At 39.1% G+C, this 24,634-nt stretch overlaps 1 protein-coding gene across 4 annotated transcripts in view; it reads left to right on the top strand.

Moving 5' to 3' along the window:
- Window positions 1-202: 202 nt before the first annotated feature.
- rbm33a (RNA binding motif protein 33a) overlaps window positions 203-24,634 on the top strand; it is a 40,646-nt gene continuing 16,214 nt past the window's right edge. For 3 of the 4 annotated variants that reach the window (XM_034147019.1, XM_034147029.1, XM_034147000.1), the window contains exons 1-12: window positions 203-357; window positions 3,666-3,744; window positions 4,609-4,657; window positions 6,023-6,096; window positions 7,026-7,317; window positions 10,978-11,136; window positions 13,182-13,350; window positions 13,443-13,684; window positions 16,110-16,452; window positions 20,165-20,226; window positions 23,752-23,881; window positions 24,363-24,634. The exon at window positions 24,363-24,634 is cut by the window's right edge. In XM_034147019.1, the coding sequence (XP_034002910.1) occupies window positions 339-357; window positions 3,666-3,744; window positions 4,609-4,657; window positions 6,023-6,096; window positions 7,026-7,317; window positions 10,978-11,136; window positions 13,182-13,350; window positions 13,443-13,684; window positions 16,110-16,452; window positions 20,165-20,226; window positions 23,752-23,881; window positions 24,363-24,634 (1,890 nt within the window). In that variant the 5' untranslated portion in view covers window positions 203-338. The remainder of the gene's footprint in view (window positions 358-3,665; window positions 3,745-4,608; window positions 4,658-6,022; window positions 6,097-7,025; window positions 7,318-10,977; window positions 11,137-13,181; window positions 13,351-13,442; window positions 13,685-16,109; window positions 16,453-20,164; window positions 20,227-23,751; window positions 23,882-24,362) is intronic. The other variant, XM_034147009.1, reaches the window with a different exon arrangement.

Here is a 24,634-nt window from a genome sequence, read left to right as displayed (position 1 = left end):
ATCATCATATGTTAAAACCGGAACGTGTGGCTTAATATAAATTCACCAATACTGCAAAGCATCCAAAAATGTGTGGATTACAGTACAAACAAAGTAAAAATGTCCTAATGTTTGCATCTGTGTTTACATGACCTGTCAAGAAGCTCCCTCTTTTGTAGCGTCTCCTACCCACAATGCATCACTGCAGCAAACACAGCTCGTCCATGTTGTTGCTCTACTCGTGAAATCACCGCCGCAGATAGTTTCACGTTTCTACCGTCAAAATGGTGAAATACTAAACATTAAATGCACTTCTCCGGTTTTGTAGTGAGACTCTAAAGCGGGACGCGCCTTCAAACATGACAGAAAACACTCAGGGTGAGTAAAAACATTGCTTTTTAATCGACATTACTAATGTTAGCAATGTAGCTTTGTTAGCTCACATGGCTAGGCTAATGTTGCTAATGTTTAAGACAGTCTTGTATTAAAAGTAGGCCACGTATCAAACTTCATTTATGCTTGAGTATTGATTTGTAATTTTATATTAATCCCACACATTGTGACGTTTGTTTATGTTTGCTGAAATTACGTTAATTATAACAAACCCTTGCGATAGCTTAGCTGCTAGCGCTACGTTATTAGCATTATAAAACTCAGCTTGATTACTGACATTAATCAGAGTAAATATTCACTGATTGATGACAAGGGAAAGTCACTGCATAATGTACGTTTTTTAAATGTTTAGTACATTTCAGTTCAGTTTAGCTGGCTTAAGGTTGTTAGCAGCTGCGTTTACTTGCAATTAATCTACTGTACAACACGTTTTCATGTATATAGTACACTATGTTTACATGTTAAGTAGATCGGTATATTAGAGAGTTTTCTTATGTATTCTGTATATTTTAAAGTGTTTAGATACTCGTCTGAATACAGGTATTTTTTTACTGAGAATATGTATATATTATACTTAATTTTGTAATGTTTATCTTGAATTTATTTGTATTTTATTAGTAATTTTGTAATTCCTGCAGATTGACTGTCGAAATGCTGCTGTGAACTTTGGGATAAATTTAGTAATAAAGTACTATCTAATCCATCTATCTCTCTACTCTATCTATCTATCAAAGGCTTTTTTGTCACAGTAGCTATAGTGTAGTTTTTTAATGAAAATCTTAAGTCCCAGGCTCCTACAACAATGCAACACAAATATATGTAACGCATAAAACAATACAAAACTATTAAAATAGTGCAAGAGAATGCTGCAAGACTAATAAGATAAGAAGTACTTTATTGATCCCAATGTGGAGAGGTGAACTATATGCATGTCAAATTGACTAAGATAATCAAAATTAAATCCTGTACAGCTAGTGTAAATGGTAAAAAAAACAGTTTCATACTTGAGTGATTGGTCGAGAGTATCTCTGTCTCCTTGTTTGCCATGCTAAAGTTACTCTTGAAGTGTTTTTGATGCTATAACTATGTTCTAAAAGGGAATATTGGCTCCTTAAAGTCAGGTGTTTGGGCTTCAAATTCAAGCTAACATTAGCCTCCGACCTGATGGAAGCTATCACATTTCACACAAGGCAATCATTTAGAAAGAACACACAGTCTTCTGGCTTAAAATGACTTCAATATAACTACTTTACCTAACATAAAGGTAGCTATTAAGTGCTTTTTGATTTGTTCTTTGTTCTTCCCACCAGTGTGACTGAAGGCACGACTGCTCGTGTGTATGAGGGATCCAGTTCTATGACGCAGTTTACTCTGGTGTTTTGAATTCACCCTAGCTGTGTTGTTTTTGATAAGCATTGGAGTGTAGTGGCTGTCAGAACAAACTTAGCATGTCAGGTATAGGCCTGTCACGATAATAAATTTTGTTGGACGATACATTTTCCCGGAAATTATTGCGATAAACGATAATATTGTCGGCACCGTTGTAAGACCATTTTAGACCACTGACATAATGATAATATATAATAATAATTCAAGTACATCCTTTCAAACAGAACTTTTTACTGAACATTCAACATTGCAAATGAAATGTGAAATAATATTCAAATATATAAATGATATATAATAAATAAAACAAATTAAATTAAATGCGACATACCGGCTCATTCAAATCCGTAGGTTGGCCTCGTTCATTTGGCTTGAATCCAAAATACTCCCACACCGGAGATGTGGAATTAGGTTTTGTAACCATTTCCATTTCACTTTAAATTCCCCTCGAGTAAGTCACACGTTGTCTCCTGCTTGTCGCTATATTATTAATTTGGATGCTGCACGTGCACGCGGAGTGTCTGACTCCTGACCTGGCTGTGTGTGAGCCTCACAGCGCGCCTGGCCGGCAGCCACAGTGCGCCTGGCTAAAATGCTGGTCGCATCCTTATGTAAACGGCAATTTATCGAGCTCAGAAAAGTTATCGAGTCCATTTTTATTTATCGTACGATAAGTCAATTGATTGATTATCGCGACAGGCCTAGTCAGGTATAGCCAGAATCTTTCCAGAAGACGTGAGCTGGTGAAATGAGTGTAATGCACGCAAATATATCCATATAAGTAACATTTTCTGTGTCCCTGTGATTGATAACATATCCAGGCTGCTAGCAAGAGATATCAAAACTAGACTGTAATTATTACCTGAATGCAATTAATGTATGTGATTATGTACGTATGTTGCATGGGTATCTGATATTTGCCAAACCAATTGTCCTCAAAATGAAAGCATTTTCTAGCAGGTTTTGTAACTTCATGATCAGGTTATGTCTTGGGTAACTCAAGGTGTTAGACAAACACTTTAAAAACGAAATGTTGGCCAAGTCCATAACATCACCTTAATGCCAGTAATCTAGCTTTTCATTTAATACATCTCAGTTTCAGAAAAGTGCAGATTTATATAGACGTTCCTTTGGCTTCAGGGTCCTTGGTGTAGTGAAAGTTGGCTCACTGTTGTGTCATAGCCTTATATCTCAGCAGTTCTCATCCCTAAACTTTAAACGCCATGTCCTCTATAGGTGTGTGCATACTGAAATAGACCTATGCTCAGATCCAAGAAGCCCCATGAACTTAACTAAGAAATTACAGTTTGATTAATGCTTACTACCTTTTGTTGTATTAATATATATTTTTCAGGAATGTCTGGAATCATGTTATTCCTCTCAATATTTCTTAGAAGATATGTCTTTGAGGGAATTAGGTGTTGTGTCCTTTGTCTGATATTTGCTCCCTTTGGTAGAGCCGGTGTGCCAAATGTTATGTAGTGGAAAGATTAAGAAAATCTATAAAATAAATCAATAGTCACAGAGACATGTGGCGCCATTTCATTCTGGTTTGAAAGTGTGCATACTCCCTGGTGCTGTGAAAGAAATCTACACTTTTTTACTATTTGGGTCAAAGTGTACTGTACCTTTTTATTGGAATTATCCATGGCAAGCGATGAGACAGATGTGTATGCAAATATGTACTTTTTATATCCTGTTTGTACACACGGTTTGCTGCACAAGTTGTTGATTCAGCTTGGCATAAGGGCCGTTACCATCTGAATCAACAAAATGCTAATAGTCTAAAAATACATTTAAATTAATGCTTGCCAACAGGACAGACTGATATGAATCTACGAGGATGATAAATACTATTAGCAGAGTCCATTGCTCTGTAAGCAAAACTGTCTTTCTTCCTTTTGCAGAATATGGCTTCGGTGAATATGACAAACCTGGTGCGGAGCGATCACGCAGGAGGAGAGGGGAAGATGACGATCTTGGGAGGTAAATAATGTCATGTTTTACAAAAAGACGGCTGTATTTTATACACAAGCTGCACAGGAAGTCAAATTAAAGATACATATGCTTGCAGGCAGCATAGTACTCTGCATATACAAAACACTACAATAATCCAATATTTTAATGACAGTTTTCCTATATCTTTCCCTGCCTTTTCTTGTGGTTTTATCAGGTTAAAATATGCCCTTTCTGGTGCCTTAATCCCACCTCCACCTGTCTCCAATATATACCTAATCACCTCGTGCCCAAATCACCGAATGCCCAAAGCCGCGTTCAAATAAAAGCATTAACAAACTACTTTATTCAACAAAAATAAATACAATAAAAGCAAGAAAATGTATGTTTAGGGAGGCTGTGGCTCAGTGGGTAGTGTGCTGGACTTTGAATCAGGGGATAGCAAGTTCAAACCCCACTGCAGTCAGCATGTCGTTGTGCCCCTGAGACACTTCACCTCAAATTGCTCCTGTGGGGATTGCCCTCAGTACTGAATGTATGTAAGTCGCTTTGGATAAAAGCGTCTAACAAGTGACATGTAATGTAATGTTTAACTATTGAATAATATTATCAATGCCTGGCTCCAACATGTTCTATTTAATATATAACATAGGTATTCAAAATCAATCATTTAGTCATCAAAATGTAGTACGATAAGGAGGTGAACCAGTAAGGAGTGTTGGTATCAGTAGTAGTATCAATAAAATCAGAAAAGATACCTATCTTTAAAAAACCTTACTGGGATATAAAAGCTTTTATAATCACAGAAAGACATTATTAGTTAATAAAAAATGACACTCTGCTTGTTATCTGTCTTCTCTAACCTCTTAATGGTTGTTTGTTTCCCGTTTAAAGTGATTTGGAAGAAGATCTGCTTGGAGAGGATTGGCTGTCGGGGAAAAAGGTAAGACACATTTCTAAAAAATCTGCCAAAAGAACACTTTGCATGTCCGTATGGTTTCTCTGCTTACATGCAGGAAACAGAAAACATTGTCTGTGTGTTGGTAGAACATTTAGAGAAGAGAAGTGACTTGTAGCAGGTGGCTCCTCCACAGGGGGAAGTGTTGATGTGAAACAGGAGGAAGTACAGTGGACGAAAAAGAGCAGTGTTGACCTGCCCAGATTGCCTTCACCACATGGGAATCGGTCCTCTGGGGTTGGAGGTGGTCCCCCGCCCTCAGGCCTTACAAACACCCCAAAGAAGACAATATGTAAAGAGCACACAATAACAGATTACTTATTTCTAGGCAGTGTAAGAAAACGTTTTTAGAGAGTCCATGGACAAGTGAGTTTGGCAATTTACTTGTCCGAATAAACGTTTTACTTGTAGCTATATTTTGTACATGCTGCACCTATTTTAAATATGATCAAATATCTACATAAAGCATACAAGAATCTGGGTTACTGTAACTAACATTTTATTGTTTATTTGTTCATATTTGGAAACATGCTATACAAGAATTATACACTAGACTAGTAGTAGTCATAGCACAGGGTCAGTGGGTGTTTCTCAATGTCGAGGACGCTTCCTTGGTAGCACATGTCTTCCGGGTCACTTGCTTCAGAAGCGAGGCAAGAATCCTTCCTAGCCTCGGAAAACGAATAATTGTGGAACAGGTGTGCGTCATATGCGAGGCCCCGCCTTAGATGGCCTTGCTCAAGGGCACCACGGCAGGGCAGGAGGTGAACTGGGACCTCTCCAAGTAGCAGTCCACACTCCATATTTAGGTCTGTTCGGGGACTTGAACCGGCGACCCTACGGCTCACAGTCCAAGCCCCTACTGACTGAGCCACTGCCGGACAAAAAGGTCTCTGCATTCGACCCATTCTAGTGTTAGGAGCAGTGTAGGGAACGGTGCCTTGCTCAGAGACACCTCGGTAGCACTTGGTCTTTCCGGGGCTTGAACTGGTGACCTTCCAGTTGCCAAGCCAAGTCCCTATGGACTTCGCCACCACCGCCTAAAGTGGGAGTGATTAGTAAAATACCCATGAATAAAAAGAAATATGTGTCGTTTTGATGTGGGATGTTCTCAGAATCCAGTTATGTATCTTTTTGTTATTTAAGATAAAATACAGTTGCACAGTTTCGGTTGTACCTTTAATGAGAACATGCACGTTGTTTTGTACAGTTTATACAAATACTTTGCAGTCGTAATTTGTCCGCAGCTCATTCTGTAAAAAAATTAATAAAATCGTATCGTGAACTTAAAATCGTGTATCGAATCGTGAGTTGAGTGTATCGTTACATCCCTACTTCTTTCTGTTTCAGAATCCCTCAGAAGTGTCGGATGAAGAGCTGAATGACGACCTCCTACAAAGTGATGATGAAGAAGTTACCATGAGGTCAGCTGAGAACACAAGTGTCACGTTTTTGTGGATTGCTCATGTTTGTACTGGTGGTTTTTAAATGTTTTTAGATGTGACGGAGCAGGGGTACTTGTTCAGAGAGTTGTGTGTGTTTTTTTAAAATAGGTACAGTATCTCTTGTCTTTTATCTGCAACCTACAAATAAATAACCCGAACCTTTTTTTTGTTTGATTCTAAACAAACAAAGTCTTAGCTGTCAGAATATCAAACTCTTATTGTCATATTCAGATAATAAGTGTGTTGTGTGTGTTCAGTAAATACACACTCGTACCCAAACAGACTCTCACCAGCTTTCATCTGAACGTTCCCTCGTCAGAGTAAAAATAAATATCCTCCTCCTTGAGGCTACTAGCTTAAAATGATTGAGCTTAATCAATACGATAGACAAAGATTTCAGAATGACAGCTAAATCCAGTCGTGGGTCTTAGGGGGCAAGGGTTACTATTACCCCAAAATATTAAGCCTTGAGCCCCCTCTTAAAATAATTAAAACTAAAAACAGCAACCTTTGCAGGACTTTATCTCAGAATCCTGCCATATTGTAAAGTGAAGTATTTTGCTGAAGCTAACAATATCCTCTTTGTAACGGTGTATATAACAACAAATGTGTCTGGGCTCGATGTGTTATGTTTGATAGAGCAGGTCACATTGTACCATCATTACTCATCTCTGTTTCCCCTAAATATTAAGCCTTGAGCCCCCTCTTAAAATAATTATGACAAAAAAAAGATCTCAGGATCCTGTCTTGGTACTAGTCATGATGTTATGTGAAGTATTTTGCTGAATATTTGGAGAGCAAACACCATGATATCTTTGGAAAAGCTCGATGTGTTATGTTTGATACAGCAGGTCACATTTTACCATCTTTACTCACCACTGTTTTCCCAACGTGTGTTTTATTTTCAGCGGCCAGGGTGTAAACCTCAACGCCACAGTCAGCTTGGGCGCATCCTCGCAGGTGGCAGAATACACAGATGACGTCGTGAACCTGGGTGAAGAGGAGGAGGAGGGTTACCAGCAAGAAGAGGAAGAGGAGGGATACACACAGGAATACAGCCAAGACAACAACAACACACAGATGCCTGAAGAAGAAGAAGAACAAATGGATTACACTGGAGAGCAAAATGAGGGTGACGACGGCTACCAGGATGAAGTGCTAGACATCCAAATCAATGAGCCCATAGATGGTGAATTTCAAGTGAGTTCTCACATTTGCTTACTCTTAAAAAAACACACACACACACACACACACACACACACACACACACACACACACACACCCACACACCAGCATGAAGGCAGCATAGCTCTGAATATAGCTCTTGACACACACACACACACACACACACACACACACACACACACACACACACACACACACCCTATTGTGTCAAAGAGATAACGCCACACTCGCTATAAACGGACCGTCAGGATTGAAAATCTATTCAGGAGAAGGAGATGTTTGTTGGCGTTGTTTGGGGATTCATTACCACGGTAACACTTTATATTAAGGTACACATATTCACCATCAACTAGTTGTTAATTAACATGCATATTAGCAGTATATTGGTTCTTTGTTAGTCATTATAAAACACTTATTAATGTCTTATTCTCCCAGTACTAGTACCAGTTTTTCCTCAATAACCCTCTAATTAGTACTTATTTATTGTAAGTACGGAAGTTGTTGTACATGAGTTTTGGTCTTAATAACAAAAAAATGAAGTATTTCTAACTCAGAATATGTTCCCTATTTTAAAGTGAAGTCTTGTTCATAACAAATAAGCTAGTAGTTTGTCTCTAATATATTAATTAACAACTATTTGATGGCGTTTTTTTAGGGATTCATTATCACTTCCTGCCAGTTCATTTCTCCATCTTGCTGACAGAGTTTGTGTTGACGGCTTGTTTTGGTTGCTGGCTCCCTTTTTTTAAAATCCCCATGCCTTTGTGACCTTGGGTTCTGTATCTTTTGGGGCAGTAAGGAGCTGCTTTGTGTCGAGGAGATGTGCTGCCAATCGGCGGAGGTTAATGTGGGGGGGCTTTTATCTCGCGCTTTAGACTGCATCTGATAAAGTCTCATGCAGGTGAAAAGATTATTGACCTTCCTGAGGACACCCCGTACAGTTTTCCAATGATTGATGCGAGTTTCCCTTTCATTCCTTCCCCTTCCCTCTTAGCCAGGACTAATAGGATCAAAGATAAGACCAGATCCATGTGCAAATGTCCGTTATGGTCCATTTACTAAGGTGTGATGGTGTTTGGCACCTGACACAGATATATCAGCCTTCCTCCTTTTCCCCAAACAAAGATAACACATTGACCTTCTTACGCTGAAGCCTATTCACGATTTTTGGGGGGGGGAATGTCTGCAAGTGTGCATGTGTGTTTGTATTATGTATAATATCTGTTTACAAGGTCACTAAACTGCCTGGCCTTGACATTATGCTTGCTGTGGTTTTCATTGAGTGCTATGTGGAACAGTTTAAAGGATTAAGCCGTTGTGTTCCCCTGAGGGCAGCCTGTCCATCCCATTTTCCCCCCCCCATTTCTGCATTAATATGTGCTGCTGTTTGGCAGGTTAATGGAGCGCAACACCAAACACCACGGTGTGACCTACTGTCTGACCTTATTTAGGAATGAGTTTTTTGTTAGAGGGTGTTACGCAGAAAGTATGAATGACTAAAAAGAGCATATAGTGTTTGTTGTTAAGGGGTCAGATGTTATCTCTTTTCTGTAGGCTAATACTTTAAGTGTGAATATATACGCCTGAATCTGCTTTATGGTTTTCATGCAGCAGTTTTAGGGCTGCACGATATTGAAAAAAACTGACATATTCTTTTCCCCTGCGATATATATTGCGTTTTTTTTTAACTATATTTAACCGGATGAAGGATTTTAGTCACGGACGTCTGGATTCATTGACTCATCATACCTTAAGTCATGATCTAACATGATAATGCATGTTGCTTACCCTCAAATAAGGGGGTTCATCTGTGAATGAAGAAGAGAAGAACATTTTTGTATCCAAAATAGTTCCAGATGGCAGATGTTGCTTTTCTTTTTGGAAGTAAATCTTCATTCTCGCCGGTATTGTTCTCCTGTGCCTCGCTCGTTTTTTTACCGGTGTTTTGATGGTCTGCAAACTAGCGGGGCGGGGCCTGCTGTGATCTGATCAAGACTGATTGTGATTGGTGGTTTGCTGTGCATGCATGTCACTCACTCACTCAAGTACCCCTGACATGAGAGCCGCGCTAGTTTTCCTTTTGTAGCAAGCAGCAAAATAATTGTAACATGACGTGTTTTAGTTAATTTACCTACTTAAAGGTGGGGTAGGTAAGTTTGAGGAACCGGCTCGAGATACACTTTTTGTTATATTCCATGGAATGCTCTTAACATCCCGATAGCAATGAATATCTGAAGTGCTTTGACAAAAAATCCATAATAAATATCATCTGTGGAAGCTGTAGTACTGTAAAAAGCACGACCAATCATCTGAGCCGGCCCGGCTAAAGTAACTGGATGGCCTACCTGCCTGTCAGCCTTCCATCGGGGCACAAACTTATCTCGTGCCCTCATTGGTCATGTGCGCGTTCGTGTGTGTTGGAGGAGGGGCTCTGTAAGGAAGTGGCAGATTTTCTCCGGTTGTGTATTTTCAAATTCTAGCGATCTCGAGCCGGTTTCTCAAACTTACCTACCCCACCTTTAATATCGCACGTCCTAAAAAAGAAAAATGAAAAAAAAAAAACGTCCCTGCGATACGATATGACACGATATATCGTTCAGCCCTAAGCAGTTTATTGGCACTATGGGAAAGTAGAACGTTATTTTGCAAAATTTTTTAGCTTCAAAGTGTTATGGACGCTCTAATACCGTTAAAACACTATCGGAGACTAGAAGTCACTAAGGAGCTTTTTGTAATAGATTACATGTAACATAATCACACAAGAAAGCGGTATTCCCTTACAATCACTTGAAATGGGGATAACAATGGGACAATACATCAAATAAAGATCTTAACATTAAATAGTGTGTGTTCAACTAAAATGGAGCAAGCTTAGATTCTGCTTTTTTAAACTACTACGTGCTCATGTGTTTCATGAAAGGCAGGTTTCCCTATCAATCTGTTAATTGTAATGAAATACACGTTTTTTAAAGTAACCTTATCCCAACCCTGGAGAAGAGGTTGTTTGCTGGATTATATGAAATGAATACGTCATGTTTTACTCGGTAGTAAGAACTGATTTGTCCTCCCTCCCAATGTTTGTTTTTTCGGCATGGAGTCGTGAACTTACAGCGCGGCCAATAACGCAGTGATTTGCGCGGAGTCAGTCAATGATATTTTCACCATCAGTGAACTGGGAAGACGTGCTTTTATCCGTGCCTGCATTTCTGTATATCATGTCAAACATTTACATCTCATTGAATTTCAAATGCTGTCAGGAATAGTAATGAAGCCTTGCTCCCACTGTTATGGTAATTTGGGCTGGGAGAGAGGAAGGGGAGAGGGGGGGGGGGGGGTTACATGGTGTCTCCCCCAAATCCTCTCCATCACATATTAATGTCTGCCGTATGCTCTGTATACATTTGTTTTAATCTGATTAACGTGCGGATATTCAAAAGTCTGATATCATTTTTCCCAAGTTTTTTCATTTGAGCCTTTTTGGAAATTGTCCTCTTTGATGTCCCTTATTGTTTTTGACTTGTGTTATGGTGTGTGCGCTGAGCCGTGAGGTTTGTTTGTTTGTTTGACTGTACAGCACGTTGGTCTGAGGGGTTTTAAAGTGCCTTATAAATAAAGCTGTATTGTCTTTATCGTAGCATTGTCACCATGTAATCAATATCCATGTGATCTATAAAGGTTGATGAATACCAAACGTCCTATGAACATGGAGTCCATCAGCAGGCCCCCGAGGAGCAGCAGGAGGAGGAGGAGGTAGAGGGGGAGGCGCAGCAGGAGGAGGAGGACGAAGAGGAGGAGGAAGAACCAGCTGATGGTTCCCAGCTCTTTGACAGCGAGGTTTGTTGACACTCAATAAAAACACTTTTCTGAATCTGCCGTTGAAACCCAGCGAAGACGGGGCAGATATTTATTTATTGTGTGTGTGGTTTTAGAAGTGTATGCATGAGTACACATTTTGAAAGTTTGAAGTATGATATTTAGTGTTCAATGTTGACCAGTATAACACATATGTTTGTTATAGATTGAACTGCCTTTTTCTTGATTGATCTTTTTTATGATTTGATCGGATTCATTTCTCAAAAGCCAGTCACTATTTTCTTAAACTCTAGATGTCTCTAGATCTTTAGAATTGTTGTTTATTCAGGCTAACTATCCGAAAGAAATAGAAAGCCACAAAATATTTACTTTTAGAGGCAAATGTTGTTCATTTCTTTTGAGCTGAAACCAGAGCATTTTTTACGTTTTCTTGATTAATCTTTTACCATTTGATCTTTACCATAAGGTCACTATTTTCTTAAAGTCTAGATTTCTGTAGGTCTTTAAATATCTTGTCTTTATCCAGGACCAAGATATTTGGTTCTAGAAGACTTAGAAAGCCAAAAAATATTTACTTTTAGAGGCAAATGTTGTTCATTTTTTTAGCTGAAACCAGAGAATTTTTGCTTAAAATATTACTTTTTCTCCATTTTCTTGATCCTTTTTTATGATTTGATCTGATTAATTTCCCAAAAGTCTGTCACTATTTTCTTAAACTCTAGATGTCTCTAGATCTTTAAATATCTTTTTTATTCAGGCTTACTATCTGAAACCCAGATATAAAGTTCTAGAAGAAATAGAAAGCCACAAAATATTTACTTTTTTGAAGCTGATACCAAATAATTTTTGCTTAAAAAACAACATTTTCTTGATTAATCTTTTACCATTTGATCTATAAAATACCATAATCTGTCACTATTTTCTTAAACTCTAGATGTTTCTAGATCTTTAAATATCTTGTCTATATCCAAGACCAAGATATTTGGTTCTAGAAGACTTAGAAAGCCAAAAAATATTTACTTTTAGAGGCAAATCTTGTTCATTTTTTGAGCTGAAATCAGAGAATTTTTGCTTAAAATATTACTTTTTCTCCATTTTCTTGATTCATTTTTTATGATTTGATCTGATTCATTTCCCAAAAGTCTGTCACTATTTTCTTAAACTCTAGATGTCTATAGATCTTTAAATATATTTTTTTATTCAGGCTAACTATCTGAAACCCAGATATTTGGTTCTAGAAGGGATAGAAAGCCACAAAATATTTACTTTGAGAGGCAAATCTTGTTCATTTTTTTAAGCGGAAACCAGAGCATTCTTGCTTAAACCACCTTTTCTCTATTTTCTTAATTCATCTTTTACCATTTGATCTTTACCATGAGGTCTGTCACCATTTTCTTAAACTCTAGATTTCTGTAGATCTTCAAATATCTTGTCAATATCCAAGACTGAGATATTTGGCTCGACAAGACTTAGAAAGCCCAAAAATATTTACATTTAGAGGCAAATGTTGTTCATTTTACTATTTTCTTAAACTCTAGATGTCTCTAGATCTTTGAATATATTTTTTTATTCAGGCTTACTATCCAAAACCCAGATATAAGGTTCTAGAAGAGATAGAAAGCCAGAAAATATTTACTTTTGAGGCAAATCTTGTTCATTTTTTAAGCTGAAACCAGAGAATTTTTGCTTAAAAAAAAGAAGCTTTTTCTTGATTAATCTTTTGCCATTTGATCTTTACCATGAGGCCTGTCACTATTTTTCTTAAACTCTAGATTTCTGTAGGTCTTTAAATATCTTGTCTAAATCCAAGACTGAGATATGTGGCTCTACAAGACTTTGAAAGCCCAAAAATATTTACTTTTTAAGGCAAATCTCATTCATTTTTGAAGCTGAAACCAGAGAATACTTTGCGTTTTTTGCTTAAAAAGATGACATGAAATGTATTTTGATTATCATCATGTTGGTGAATTAACTAAATAATCAAATGGGACCAAAACTGCAGATAAATACTGCTGATAGTCATTCACAAAATGTGTATTTTTAAACTCTGAAAATGTCTTTTTTAGGTCGAAAACGAAGCTGGGCCTGCAGAGGAAACCAAAGAGGAATCGGACGAAGAGGATGAGGAAGATGAAGACGCTGGTCGCATACGGTTCAAATCTGAAAGGAAGGATGGCGCTGTTGTGCGGTTGGCTGATGCAGGAAGTAGCCGGAGAAATATTCCCGAAACACTAGGTACACATCACCTGTGTTTATGTTCTGATCTTTGGAGTGCTATTTCTACAAACCTGTTTTATACCAAGTCTTTCCGATCTTCCCTTTATTAGAACTGTCTGAGAAGGCTAAGCAGGATCTGATGGAGTTTGAAGAACAGGAAAGACAAAAGAGACAGAACCGCTATGGAGGCCGAGGCATGAGAGGAGGAATGCAAGGAGGAAGAGGAGGAAGAGGGGGAAGAGGAGGCGGCTTCCCATCTTTTGGAATGGGAGATTTCAGAGGAGGAAACAGAGGGAGAATGATGGACCAGAGGCACTCTCTGATGGGGGTTCCTATGAGCATGAGCATGCAGGTAAGCAATCATCCACTATGCAAAGAGTCCTCTCCTGCTGATGTTCAGGTGTATATCAGTATGTAGTGTCTCTACTTTAAAGAGTCCTCTCCTGCTGATGTTCAGGTGTATATCAGTATGCAGTGTCTCTACTTTAAAGAGTCCTCTCCTGCTGATGTTCAGGTGTATATCAGTATGCAGTGTCTCTACTTTAAAGAGTCCTCTCCTGCTGATGTTCAGGTGTATATCAGTATGTAGTGTCTACTTTAAAGAGTCCTCTCCTGCTGATGTCCAGGTGTATATCAGTATGTATTGTCTCTACTTTAAAGAGTCCTCTCCTGCTGATGTTCAGGTGTATATCAGTATGCAGTGTCTCTACTTTAAAGAGTCCTCTCCTGCTGATGTTCAGGTGTATATCAGTATGCAGTGTCTCTACTTTAAAGAGTCCTCTCCTGCTGATGTTCAGGTGTATATCAGTATGCAGTGTCTCTACTTTAAAGAGTCCTCTCCTGCTGATGTTCAGGTGTATATCAGTATGTAGTGTGTCTACTTTAAAGAGTCCTCTCCTGCTGATGTCCAGGTGTATATCAGTATGTATTGTCTCTACTTTAAAGAGTCCTCTCCTGCTGATGTTCAGGTGTATATCAGTATGCAGTGTCTCTACTTTAAAGAGTCCTCTCCTGCTGATGTTCAGGTGTATATCAGTATGCAGTGTCTCTACTTTAAAGAGTCCTCTCCTGCTGATGTTCAGGTGTATATCAGTATGTATTGTCTCTACTTTAAAGAGTCCTCTCCTGCTGATGTTCAGGTGTATATCAGTATGTATTGTCTCTACTTTAAAGAGTCCTCTCCTGCTGAAGTTCAGGTCTATATCAGTATGTAGTGTCTCTACTTTAAAGAGTCCTCTCCTGATGATGTCCAGGTGTATATCAGTATGTAGTGTCTCTACTTTAAAGAGTCCTCTCCTGCTGATGTTCAGGTGTATATCAGTATGTAGTGTCTCTACTTTAAAGAGTCCTCTCCTGCTGATGTTCAGGTGTATATCAGTATGTATTGTCTCTACTTTAAAGAGCACCCTCTTGTTCAGGAACGTTGGGATTTTTGCCCTTGCAGACCATTAACATGCACAAAAACCCCAGAAAGCATAATGGAGCTTCTTGAAAGGGATTATCTTTTTGAATATGACATCACTTAATACTGAGCCACTCCTCCTGAAGAGCAGCTCAAGAAAGCTTCACTGGATAAGATGATTTGAAACTGCTTGACTTTTTACCTACTTGAATCGTCACAGTTACTACGAGGCTTTGTACTTCACGTGTGTTTTGATCTCTCTTCACTATCTAAGACCTTCAAGTCTTTGTTGGTTTACGCGCGACAACGTCTGCTATCTATGTTGATATATGGATTATAGCGAATCATTTGGCAGTCATCCATTTAGACGGCATTATGCGAAATTACATTTCTTCTTTGCCTAGGATTTAGTTTCTTGTGGGCTTTTAATATTAGATATCACTCCAAGCATTTAATCCTTTGATTTACATGGCTCATCAGTTCATACAAGACCGTTTGAAGGTCTAGGGAAAATATCATGGCTAACCTGAATGAAAAGAGCGAGGAATGATATGCAGGGGGAGGTTATTAGATAAAGGAACAAGTCCAGGTCTCATTGGAACCATAATACCTTTCCTTTAATTGTGATATTCAATAATTAAAGGGGCCCTATTACGCTTTTAGGGTTCTCTATATCCTGTATGTGTAATTTTGGTGCATGTAAACGGTCTGCAAAGGAGTTTCTCACATGCTTTTTTTTACCAAGGTTACACATAGAAGTTCCCGTAAACAAAACTGTGCTTGAATAATAAATACGTGTTCAAGCGATTGTCCTCAAGGTTGTTTGACTTTTCACTCCTGCTGCTATTATCATTATTATTTAATTCATTTATTAAAGCCCGTACAATTAAAAACATAAACACTGGACATGCATAATTAATGACAGATGGACGACACGCCAGCAACATGAACATCGTGCTGTTAATGAGCGTGTACTTTTTAAAACGTACTGTATATTTAACCATGTGACTTATTTGGTCACTGGCATGTTTGTTTGTTTGTTTGTTTGTTTATCTTAAACAGACAGACTTGCCAATTACCAAGCAGTCATTTCAAACTTTGCTTGATTGTTATTGTTCATGTATCTGTTGTTGATGCATCTCTGGTTGATATATTTAGATGTTAAAAGACTTCTTAAAGGCATCCTTAAAAAGCGTAAATAGTGACTATTCAGGGGAAGCTTTTTATTAAATACATTTCGGGTAACATCTAACTTATGAATTGATTTGTCTGCGTGTCATGGCATGGCTGCAAGCACTTGATGTATCAGAAATGTGTTCTGACGGCTTGTTTTGATTTCCCCTCCTCTCCTGGTCCTATTTCTCCTTCCAATTAGCAGCAATCCTCCCGAATGCCTCTTCCTCATCAGCCTCATCAGCAGCAAATGCACTCTCAGCATCACCCTTCACGTCCGAGAGGTCCTCCCCCCTTCCAGGACCACGGGCGTGCGATTACCCAGCAGCCATTGCAGCCCCTCATCCCCCAACACATGGCTCACCGCTCCCCCCCCATGAGGCCCCAGATGGAGCCACCACCACGGATGATGAGTTCTCCGCCACCAAACTTCCCCCAGCAGCAGCAGCAGCAGCAGCAGCAGCAGCACCAACAACCCCCCCCACAGTCCAAAAACATCCACATTAACCCCCATTTCAGAGGGCCAACGTCATCCTCTGTGCAAGGTACGTCAACTCACTATAGTGTGCTTTATAATAATAATTAATAAAGCTTTATTTATATAGCACTTTTCATACAACAGATGCAGCTGTATGTTGTAACGTGTGTTGTCCTTTCGCCTGTATCTACTCGTCTTTCATCCTTTCTTTATAACTAATAGAGAGGCGAAGTCCCGTCCATCTACTTCCAACCCATGGGAACTTATTTCGGAAAAATTATGTATTGAAGTCAATGGAGAGAGAAAGATTATCTTTGTGCCACGAATTACACACATGATGTTTGTCAATCTTAAAAAATAATTTCCATGTCAAAAAAGTCACAGTTTGTCGTAAAACTGTTGAAATATAAGACTATGAAAAATACGCGACTAGAAAGACTACAAATCCCAGAGTCCCGGTCCCGCATGCTGGCTCTTAGGAACCGACTAACTCCCCTTGTGTGTATGTACAGCTCTCAGCATGCCCAGACTTGGAGTGATTTTCACCTCTTTTAATACTTTCCGCCTCATTCTGAAAGAAAGAAGTGAAATGTGCCAACGTGACGGCCGTCTGGGTGTGTGGTGCGAGACGGGAGATGTAGTTCATTGAGCGGTTTCACACAAAACAAAGTGTTACTTCACAGTTTTACGACACATTTTTATTTTTTGTGACTTGCAAAATTATCTTTTAAATTGACAAACATCATATGTGTAATTCATGGCTCAATTCAAACGGGATCGAACGATAATCTTTTTCTCTCCATTGACTTCAATGCATACTTTTTCCGAAATAAGGTCCCATGGAGGTCCCCGGAAAGGGAGGGACTTCGCCTCTCTATGGGGACTGTCCACGACACTATAAACAAATACTCTAAACAAAATGACACATCACAAGTTAAAAATACACAACAAGAAATTCCCCTCAGATTATTTATGAAGGTACATGCAGCAAAATATAACATGTTAATAGACTCAAGCCATAATTATAATAAAGGTTAAACGATTAAAATATATAAAAAAACAACGTACAAATAAATATTGCTATTATGAAGCTGTTTTTATTTTAAATGATCTGGCTTTACAATAATGTCATCCTCTGTGCAAAGTACGTCAACCCACCATTTTTGTTCTCAAATAGTTTCCGTCATGTTCAAAAGGGGCAAGAAGAAGCTTATCTGGCTTTCTAATCAATATAATCGAGTCTCGCGTTGCTCGCTTCAAAAGTTGAGCAATGTTCAACTTTTGAAGCTTCGACGGAAGCGTCAGCCAATCAAATCATATGCCAGTACAAGCTCTAGCCAATCAAACCGTTGGCTTGTGTGTCCGGGGCGGGAGATTCATGTGATTGGTTGTTGGTCGAGTTTCAGACACGCCCACCGGTTAGGGTTAGGCCGTGTGGACGCTGCGTCAGTGTCCATATCCACACATTGGATGATTGATGTATTTTTTGCCATTCATCATCGTGTTAAATTCCATTTCCCATTTTTCTCTTATATAATTAGTTAAATACATTTTTGATCATACTTTGCCAGGATATTTATCCCTAATTTAAACATTTTCTCTTGTGAAATAGCCTAGATATACTAGCATGTAATTCATAGACACATCATATCCTTGTATTCTCTCCATATGTGAGTATTTCCTCTGAACCCTAAGTGTCCATATCCACACATTTGTAGATGATTTGATGTATTTTCCAAATGTCTTCAATTCTATTTCCCCATTTCACGTACACCATTTCCTAGATATAGCCTTTTTGCCAGGATATTTATCCCTAATTTAAACATTTTCTCCTGTGAAATTACCCAGATAGACTAGCATGTAATTCATAGACACATCATATGCTTCCATCTTTTGCAAAACTCCATATTCCCTCCATATTTGAGTATTTACTCTGAACCCTAAGTGTCCATATCCACACATTTGTAGATGATTTTATGTATTTTCCAAATGTCTTCAACGTGTTCAATTCTATTTCCCCATTTCACATACACCATTTCCTAGATACAGCTTTTTAGCCAGGATATTTATCCCGAATTTAAACATTTTCTCCTGTGAAATTACCCAGATTAACTAGCATGTAATTCATAGACACATCATACCCTTGTATTCTCTCCATATGTGAGTATTTCCTCTGAACCCTAAGTGTCCATATCCACACATTCATAGATGATTGATGTATTTTTTTGCCAGTCATCATCGTGTTAAATTCCATTCCCCATTTCTCTCTTATATAATTAGTTAAATACATTTTTGATCATACTTTGCCAGGATATTTATCCCTAATTTAAACATTTTCTCTTGTGAAATAGCCCAGATATACTAGTATGTAATTGATAGACACATCATACCCTTGTATTCTCTCCATATGTGAGTATTTCCTCTGAACCCTAAGTGTCCATATCCACACATTCATAGATGATTGATGTATTTTTTGCCAGTCATCATCGTGTTAAATTCCATTCCCCATTTCTCTTTTATATAATTAGCTAAATGCACGATTCATACTCTTAACATTTTTGATTAAATGTACATTTCCTTGTACCCAAACTCGTGCATCCCTGGTTTATTTAGGAAGCTTCTGAGTTGAGGTGCATGCTACGTCTGGCTGTCTGACATCCTGAAAGGTGTCTGGATTAGAATGTCATTTTGTTGTTTGCTTGAATGACAAGTGAATAGCTCTCTCAGCCAGTAATGGGTTTATTTTATTTTTTCTGGCGGCATCACCATTTCATTCCCTGAGATGGGTTTATCTGGCCTGTCTGCCCGGGCCAAGATTGAAATGTTGTTAGCAAAGCATGTTAGCCAATGTGTGTGTGTGTGTGTGTGTGTGTGTGTGTGTGTGTGTGTGTGTGTGTCACAGTGTGTGTGTGTGTGTGTCACAGTGTGTGTGTGTCACAGTGTGCATTGGGGTTTTCTTTTGCTCCTGGGAGGAAGATGTGTTCTGGAAAATCAGGGATAGCCTGTGGTTATGATTATGTTTTTGTGTCTATATTTATTTATATATTCTTTCAAGAGATCCAATTGAATGTTGTATATGTTGACATACAATTACCCTCATTTTAAAGCAGCATAAAAAAACCACATGTCAATCAGTTAATTGAAATCATTCTCATTAAGATGTGAGGTTATACATAATGGGAAAAAATTACCTTTTCTCTTCGCCTACAGATGAATAGATTTACTCTCACTGCAGTAACAAAATAGACACAAATAAATAAATAAGAGTGGTAAAAGCAGAGGTAGTAAGATGCAATGTCAATGTGCATATTTACACACAGTCTATGTACACAACTGTATACATGTAGTGTATTTCTAACTGTGTTCATAAGGGTTATAGTAACCAAAGGATGCAAGTAAAATAGCCATAAATATGTCTAAATAGTAGTGGTATTATCACGAAAACATCCCTTCTGTTTATAGTATAAAGTTTGTGGACGTTGTGTAAGATGCAAGTAAATTAAAGGGGAGGGTTTCGATGTATATTCAACGGTTTTATTGTCATATGCACAAAGCTACGGTGAAGAAATGGTAATGAAAATTCTGTATACTGTTCCCTTAGTGCAAATGTTTACGACTCCCTGTAACCGCAAATATATTTCATTGCAAATGTCCTGTTATAAAATGTATGTCTTTGTAACAGCCGTAAGCATGGAGACTCTCCTCCCTTTTTCCCCTATCCCCCCTCATTTGTGTCCCCCTCCTCCCCGTCTCACCCCCTCTCTTTTCTCTCATTGCAGTGCCCTTGATGCCTCCTGCTCAAAGCCAACCCAGACCTGCTGTGGGTCCTCAGAGGTTCCCTGTGAGTAGCAGCTGCTCCTCTCCCTCCCCTTTTTTTTTTACCTCACTTTCTCTCCCCCTCTGCACACGGTTATTCTCCTCGATATCATTACGGCAATTAGAGCGCCCGCCCTGGCCAAATACTGTTAAAGCAAATCTGTAAACACCGATACGGCACAACTGGAAGTGCGTGATAGCGGCTTTAGGCGGTGGGCTTTTTACTAGGTCGGGGGTTTCTGCAGTTTGCAACTCTTCATGGGATGAAATGCAGCTTGGCACATAATGGAATTGTGAAAGTAGGATATCCTGCCAGTTAAAATGCACTTTTCACCAAGTTTCTGTCCCAAAGGCACGGAGACCTTTTTTGCGTGAACGGTATTTGAATTAATCAAACACGCTGGTGGTGTAATGGAGCCTTTTTTCTTGCACCATGTATTCTGAAAGCTGGATTTCACGTCAGAGATGTTAAGTCAGTGATTTTGCAAGAAAGGATGCTTTATTTCACTCACACAGAGCCAAGGGATGACGGAAATGCCTTTTTTAAAAGTAATTACTGTATTGGTTCGAGTCTGCCAAAGTGCCTTAAGTTACTCCGTCCTTCTAGTTAATGAAGCCCAGGCATCAGGTGCCGCTGCTCCTGACTGACATATCCCTGGAAAGTGCATTTTATATGGATTTATGCAAATGAAGCATTGGAAAATAGCTGCGTCCAATTGCATGTGGATTTACAACCAGTTGCCAAATGAGCCACATCTCTTGGACGGAAAACTGTATTTTTATTTACCTCTTTTCCCAATTTCCTGTGTGATAGATATTGATATATTGAGAGCCTCTTATCAGACGGTAGACGGTGGGTTTTTATATTATTTTGATGAAAAGCATAGTGTCGTATTCCCCAGCTGTTTAGGCCGTTGCTGCCAAGGACACAATTTGAAATGCAGGTGACATTAACTCTCCATTTACCAGTGGGCACCTGATTACTCGTGATTATCATACATTATCATCCCATCAAATTTAATTGTTAAAAGACCGAGTGAACGGGGGGGGGGGGGGGGTCATAGCTTCTAATATTAATGCATTACATTTTTCCTGGTGGTTTGAAATATTAATCTCGGCACCAATTAAAGGTATTAGAATATTTAATCTTTTCGAATAATGACATTTAACCGGGAAATAAAGATGCCACAATTTATACTATATGGAAATGGTAAAGGCTTTGATTTGTAGTAGTTGAAGCTTTAAAAACATGTGTTTATATATATTTAAATCATTTATTCTCTCCTCTTTGTCATTCCTAGTTAAAAGGTAGCAGCCAGAGCTCCATTTCTCTCTTTTAGACGGCATTTAATCCCAAAAACACAGAATATTTGTTCAGTTTCACCACAAAAATTATGATTTAAAGAAGAAATAAAGACGCCACCAACCATAGTATGTTTAAATGTTGTCACTAGGGATTCATTTATAGTATTAACCTTTTAATTTATATATTTGTTCCTTTATTATGGCCTCATTGTTACGTATATTGACATTTAAAGTCATTATTGGTTAATTTGTAGCAGTCAGAGCTCCATACCTCTCTCTTAGAAGGTATTACATCCAGAAAACACAGAATATTATACATGCTTACAGTATATATTAGTATTAGGTGTTCAGTTTAACCATATTTATATATTTGTTTTAAACCCTTATCGTGTTCTCCTCGTTGCGTATATTGTCAATTAAAGTCATCCTCGGTTAATTGGTAGCAGTCAGAGCTGCTTACCATATCTCAATACGTTGCAAAGCTTAGACTTTACATACAAGGCATGAAACCTAGAAACAAAAGCTCCATTTAAACTCAGATTTCCATTCTTTATTTAACACTTTGACATTCGGCCCCTCTCCATTATGCTTGTCTTGGATATCCCCCTCCCTGCTGAGCATCCGCTGCATATTGAGCAGCCTGCAGTCTGTTTATCAAGGATAGAAAAGCGAGAGGATGAGAGATTTGATTGGAGATTTATTACATGGACACCAGAGTCTCCATTGTGCAAACCTGCCTGTCGGACCCTTTTTTTTTTAGAAACGCTATGATTGTGCCCTCATTGTGTCTCTGTAAGCCCCTTTGATTAACTTTCTGTTAAGCAAGTTTTTGGGACCTTCCAGCTTTTTTTCTAACACCTAAATACCTGGAATAAAGATGGATTAAGCCTTGATAGCATCTTAAGTAATTTACAATGGGCTTGGAGGAGCCGAAGCAGCCCATTTGTGGAAGTGCCACGTGTTGAATAGCAGGTTAATTTTTCAACACAGATTTTGTTTAACGGAATAAAGGAGACGGATAGGAGGGGGGTTCGAATTCCAAGGAGGGATTAAAGGGTTATCTAGTTTCCCCTTGGGAAGATAGTAATGCAGTGAGTAGAGAAAGCTGTGGCTCGTATAAAGTGTTGAAACAAAAGTCCTGAAATACCCTTTGAGAAGGTTTATCAACAAAGCCTCAAGTAGCATTAACGGCCCGTCCACACGGCAGAGTGCGTTGAAGCTTCAATGCTTCTGCCCATTCACTTTGAATGGGGTGACGTCACGCTTTGCCGAACTGCATTGTGGTTCCGTCGCTTCGCTTTGCTCGCTTCAAAAGTTGAGCAATGTTCAACTTTTGAAGCTTCGACGGAAGCGTCAGCCAATCAAATCATATGCCAGAACAAGCTCTAGCCAATCAAACCGCGTGCTTGTGTGTCCGGGGCGGGAGATTCATGTGATTGGTTGTTGGTCGCGTTTCACACACGCCTGCTGGCAAGCTTCAACGCGCGCCTGCCGTGTGGACGCTGCGTAACACTAGAACCGCCAACGGGTCAATTTTACCCGCAGCTGTTTTTTGATTGTATGTAACTTTTTTTCAATCAAATATTAAGGTCTCCCAGTCCGTGACCTTTCCTGAAAGGGTGTTATGTAGCACCCTCTGTTGTTAAAAATTGTCAATATGAAGTCAGATTGAAAAAAATCGCCACTTATATCCGCCAGCGGGTAATATTTACCTCATAGAAAATGCAGCGTAAACATGACGTGTTGCTTTCGCAATGCCTTTTGTCTACTGCGGTTCCTTATAGATATAGAGATGGATTGAGAGAGAGATAGATAGTTATAGATAGAGATAGAGAGATAGATAGATAGTTATAGATAGAGAGAGAGAGATAGATAGAGAGAGATAGATAGATAGTTATAGATAGAGAGAGAGAGATAGATAGTTATAGATAGAGATAGAGAGATAGATAGATAGTTATAGATAGAGAGAGAGAGATAGATAGATAGAGAGAGAGAGATAGATGGATAGATAGTTATAGATAGATAGATAGTTATAGATAGAGAGAGAGATAGATAGTTATAGATAGATAGATAGATAGATGGATAGATCTCTGGCGTTAATGCAGGTTTGCTCACAAATTCAGGCCCAGCCTTTCAATTACAAGCTCTCCCTGCAACAAATTCCCATTTTTCATTAGTTGAATTTGTTTGTGATTATTGAGTTCCCTGCCTGGCCCTATAATTCATGAGTTCTGTGTTTTCCCAGGGTCCCGGAGACTTCCAGCAGCACATGTCAGGCAATTTCGGCCAATCTCAGAGGCCCCTTCATCACATGGAGCCCTTCAGGAACCAGCCATCGCAAGGCCCCCAAGACAGAGAGCCTCTCTTTATGGGCGGTGAGTCTTACAAAGCTCTCTTGGCATATTTAATCCAATTCAACATAACCTCTGGCGGTATACCTACAGGGTACGCTGCTAGCTTCCTGCTCTATCAGCTGCGCTCATGTTAAATGCATGTGTGTATATATACATCTGAATGAGCCTTTTGGAACGGCATTCAATATATTTTTTCCCACTGTGTTAATGCAATTTTACAAACATCCCAGCTTTGTTTACCTTGATGGAGTTGTCTGTTGATGCTGATGTGATGTATTATAATTGGCTCACAATGCACAAAAACTGACGTCATCTAAATGAGCCTTTTGAAACTGCATTAAATATCTTTATTTTAGATATTTTTCACTGTTTTAATGCAGCTTTACAAACATTGTTTACCTTGATAGTTGTCTGTTGCTGTGTACCTTTCTGCAGCTGATGTTACGTATCACATTTTTTTTGACGTCTTTTCTTGGTGCATTTCTTCGCTCTTCCTCCACAGATCGTGCAGAGTCCACACGGTTTCCAGGGCAGCACATGTTTGATCACCAGGGCCCGAATTCTCTGATGAACAGCAACCACAGCCTCCACCAACAGCAGCAGCAGCAGCAGCAGCAGCAGCAGCAGATGCCGGGTCAGGGTCACATGGGTTTCGGCCCACCAGGACCCACGTTCAACCAGCCGGGCCTAGGTCTTTTCCCCAGAGAACCACCCAGACCCAACCTCCCTCCCCACCAGGGGCACCAGGGGATGGTAGGAATGAACCAACAAGGA

This window comes from Trematomus bernacchii, unplaced genomic scaffold (assembly GCF_902827165.1).
Source record: "Trematomus bernacchii unplaced genomic scaffold, fTreBer1.1, whole genome shotgun sequence".
In the NCBI taxonomy this organism is placed as follows: domain Eukaryota; kingdom Metazoa; phylum Chordata; class Actinopteri; order Perciformes; family Nototheniidae; genus Trematomus; species Trematomus bernacchii.
Note: the sequence above shows the minus strand (reverse complement) of the source record. Positions and strands in the feature narration are given on the sequence as shown.